Here is a 3,393-nt window from a genome sequence, read left to right on the forward strand (position 1 = left end):
GTACATGCTTCTAATGCTGTATTTAGTCCACTGTGTCTACTATGTATTTATTTGTGAATTATGCAACTTCAGCTCAGGTCATGATCTCGTGGGTGTTCGAGCCCCAGGTCAGGTTTGCTGCTGTCGGCACAGAGCCCACTTTGGATGCTCTGTTCTCCTCTCTCTGTCCCTCCCCCACTTGCTCTCTCTCATTCTTTCTCAAAATTGAATAAACATTAAACATTTTTTAAAAGATATGAAATAGGAGATTCCAGGCATATGAACTTTGACAACTCGTTAGCTTTTCCTGTAACTTAGTTTACTCATCTATAAAATCTAGAAGTTGGAGGTGATCTGTAAGGACCCATCCTATCCAAAAGTGTATTACTCTAGAGATAAGTTATCACTAAATTGTGTTGCCATGCCCATGCTTTAGAAATGAAGAATATTGAAGAACAAAAATATTGCTCTAATAAAAAAAAAATGCTTGTACATTTCAATTATTGTGCAACTGGTTTTTGTTCATCACTGTGTTCCTTTACTTTTCTTTGCCACAGAACCACAGAGCATCTTGTGATATGCAAATCACATCCATGAAGAATAATACAGAGGTGAAAGGATTCGTCCTGCTGGGACTAACCAATAACACAGAGCTGCAAGTTCCTCTCTTTCTAATGTTCACCCTCATCTACCTTGTCACTCTGATTGGGAACCTGGGGATGATCGTGCTGATCCTGTTCGACTCTCGTCTCCACATTCCCATGTACTTCTTTCTCAGTAACCTGTCCCTGGTAGACTTTTGTTACTCCTCAACAATCACTCCTAAGGTCATAGCTGGATTACTTATAGGAGACAAGGTCATCTCCTACAATGCGTGTGCCGCCCAGATGTTCTTTTTTGTTCTCTTTGCGACTGTGGAAAGTTACCTCTTAGCTTCAATGGCCTATGACCGCTATGCAGCAGTGTGCAAACCCCTGCATTACACCACCACCATGACAACGAGTGTGTGTGCTCGTCTGGCCATAGGCTCCTATGTCTTTGCTTTTCTAACTGCTGCTATTGACATTGGAGACACATTCTATCTCTCTTTCTGTATGTCCAATGTAGTCCATCACTTTTTCTGTGATATTCCAGCAGTCATGACCCTGGCTTGCTCAGATAAAGACACTAATGAGCTGATTCTTGTTCTTATTTCAAGCTTTAATATCTTTTTTGCAGTTCTAGTTATCTTGATTTCCTACATGTTCATATTTATTACCGTTTTGAAGATACAGTCAGGTGAGGGATACCAAAAGGCTTTATCTACCTGTGCTTCTCATCTTGTTGCAGTTTCCATATTTTATGGGACAGTCATCATCATGTATGTACAACCAAGTTCAAGTCATTCCATGGATACAGACAAAATCGCATCTGTGTTCTATACTATGGTCATCCCCATGCTGAACCCTGTGGTCTACAGCTTGAGGAACAAAGAGGTCAAGAATGCTATCAAGAAGGTTGTTGAGAGGGCAAAATATTCTCTAGGTTTAGTCTTTTAGTGATGTAGAATCCACGAAAGTTACTTTATCCCACTTAGATCTACTCTATGCCATAACTCAATGTTCATGGCCATATAGGGTATTCAAACATAAAATTTACTCTAATATTATTTATCTCTTTAATTTTGTAACTGATCCAGGTATCCAAAATACAGAAAAAAATATGATAATTCTTTTTAACCAAAGCAGTTTATGAAGAAAACTTCTTTGTTAGTATTGCATTGGACATACTTTTTTTTTCCTTGATGTACTTCAGAAATGGTAAGAAAACATAATGGAAAAGAAAAAAAAAACATTTAAGATATTGGACCAGGTATTGAGGAAAACAGTGGATAGTAGAGTTTCCTCCAGAAAAAAAAAATGAGGGTCTCACAGAGAAATAAATCCCATCACCAGGATCAGGGGCCTTGGTAATGTCAATTCCATAAGGTTTCTAAACTGAAATCCTATTTGTCTTCCATTACTGTATGTTCTGAATGGAGGCTTCTTTTCCCCTGGTTATCTTTCCTCAGACCCAACATTATTTATTGGGTATGAATGTGGAACAAGCTAAGTTTTCTTTTTAGTGCATAAGTTGCTAGGCAACAAGGAGCCACACATGGACTGGATGGAGAAAATGATTGAACTTCTTGGACATTGTGCTTCTATATTGGTTGGTTGGGATTAGGTTATCTCCCTAGTGGAGGTGAATAATAAATTTCCTGTGTGGAAGGAAGTATAAGATGGATATTTGATGATCATAAGCATTACAGTGGAAAAGACTGGTTAGTTATTTTCCCAAACTATTTCCTTTTTACTCCTGGAAAAAGCATAGGCTCTGTTCCTCTGCCTTCATACAATTAGTAGTGACCATGTGCTTGTGTTCTTAACTATAGAATGTAAGTACAGGTCATATATGCTAATTCCAAGTTTGGACTATGAAACTTCCCAGGTGATGTCCTGTTCATTCTTTTTCTTTGTTACCAGTTGGATGGAGAGGATTCAGACCACAAGAATGACAAAACCACTAATGGAAAGAATCTAGGTCAATTGAATCCCTGTATAAGTTCCCCCAGAACAACTAATGGAACAATATGCAAGCACGAAAGACCTCTATGGTCATGTCACTGCTGTTTGCAGTTTGCTTGCTTGGCAGCTAGTATTATTGACCCTAACAGATTCAGAGAGCTTCCCATAAGATCATCTGGAGGATGTTGTGGGGGTGGGGAGGATTTAGGCTGAGAGAACTATCAAATTTCTCCAACATAACTTGATTCTACAATGATTTCTTTTGAAAACTCACCAGCCTCCAAATCATAACCAAAATGGCTAGCGCCGACTTAGCACACGTTTCAGAGAGAGAACAAATCCAATGTGAATTCCGTTCCAATCCAAACTTTGTGATGTAGGGCAAGTTATGTAAGTGTTCTGAGTTTCTAATGGGGAAACTACTGCCTCTCTCACAGACTTCTATTAAACGGACACTGAACGAGCCAGACTGTAGCACAGTGCCTGGAACAGAGTAGCTGCTCAAAATATGTCAGCTTCCTTTCCCTTCTGCTCCTTTTCTTATCTCTCTTTCAATCATCTAATATGCCAACCTTCTCCATAGAACTACTAAAACAGTTACGAATTATATTGCTTTGTTTTTATAGGTTTAGTTGTAGCACTGAATTGCAAGACTTTTGAGCCCACAGATGTTATCTCATTTAGATATGTATTCTCAGAGTCTAATGTTTATTCCATAGAGCTCAAGAGTAGCTAATGAAATGTGATTCTGTATAGGAACAAATTTACATGGGAAAAAAAGGGCACAAATATTTATCTCTATCATCTTCTTCATAACAGTGGTCAAAATATTGTTTATTCATTTTTTGTGTGTTTACTCATTTTATTT

General features: G+C 38.3%; 1 protein-coding gene across 1 annotated transcript; it reads left to right on the top strand.

Annotated features, from left to right (window-relative positions):
* The first annotated feature begins 551 nt into the window (after window positions 1-551).
* LOC125176823 (olfactory receptor 5B17-like) lies at window positions 552-1,517 on the top strand. The gene has a single exon (XM_047878697.1). The coding sequence runs from the start codon at window positions 558-560 to the stop codon at window positions 1,515-1,517; it is 960 nt and encodes a 319-aa protein (XP_047734653.1). The 5' UTR covers window positions 552-557.
* Window positions 1,518-3,393: the final 1,876 nt, after the last annotated feature.

Source organism: Prionailurus viverrinus, chromosome D1 (assembly GCF_022837055.1).
Source record: "Prionailurus viverrinus isolate Anna chromosome D1, UM_Priviv_1.0, whole genome shotgun sequence".
Classification (NCBI taxonomy): Eukaryota; Metazoa; Chordata; class Mammalia; order Carnivora; family Felidae; genus Prionailurus; species Prionailurus viverrinus.

Coding starts and splice junctions, on each gene's coding strand:
- LOC125176823 (XM_047878697.1), top strand. CDS start 558: ATGCAAATCACATCCATGAAGAATAATACAGAGGTGAAAGGATTCGTC.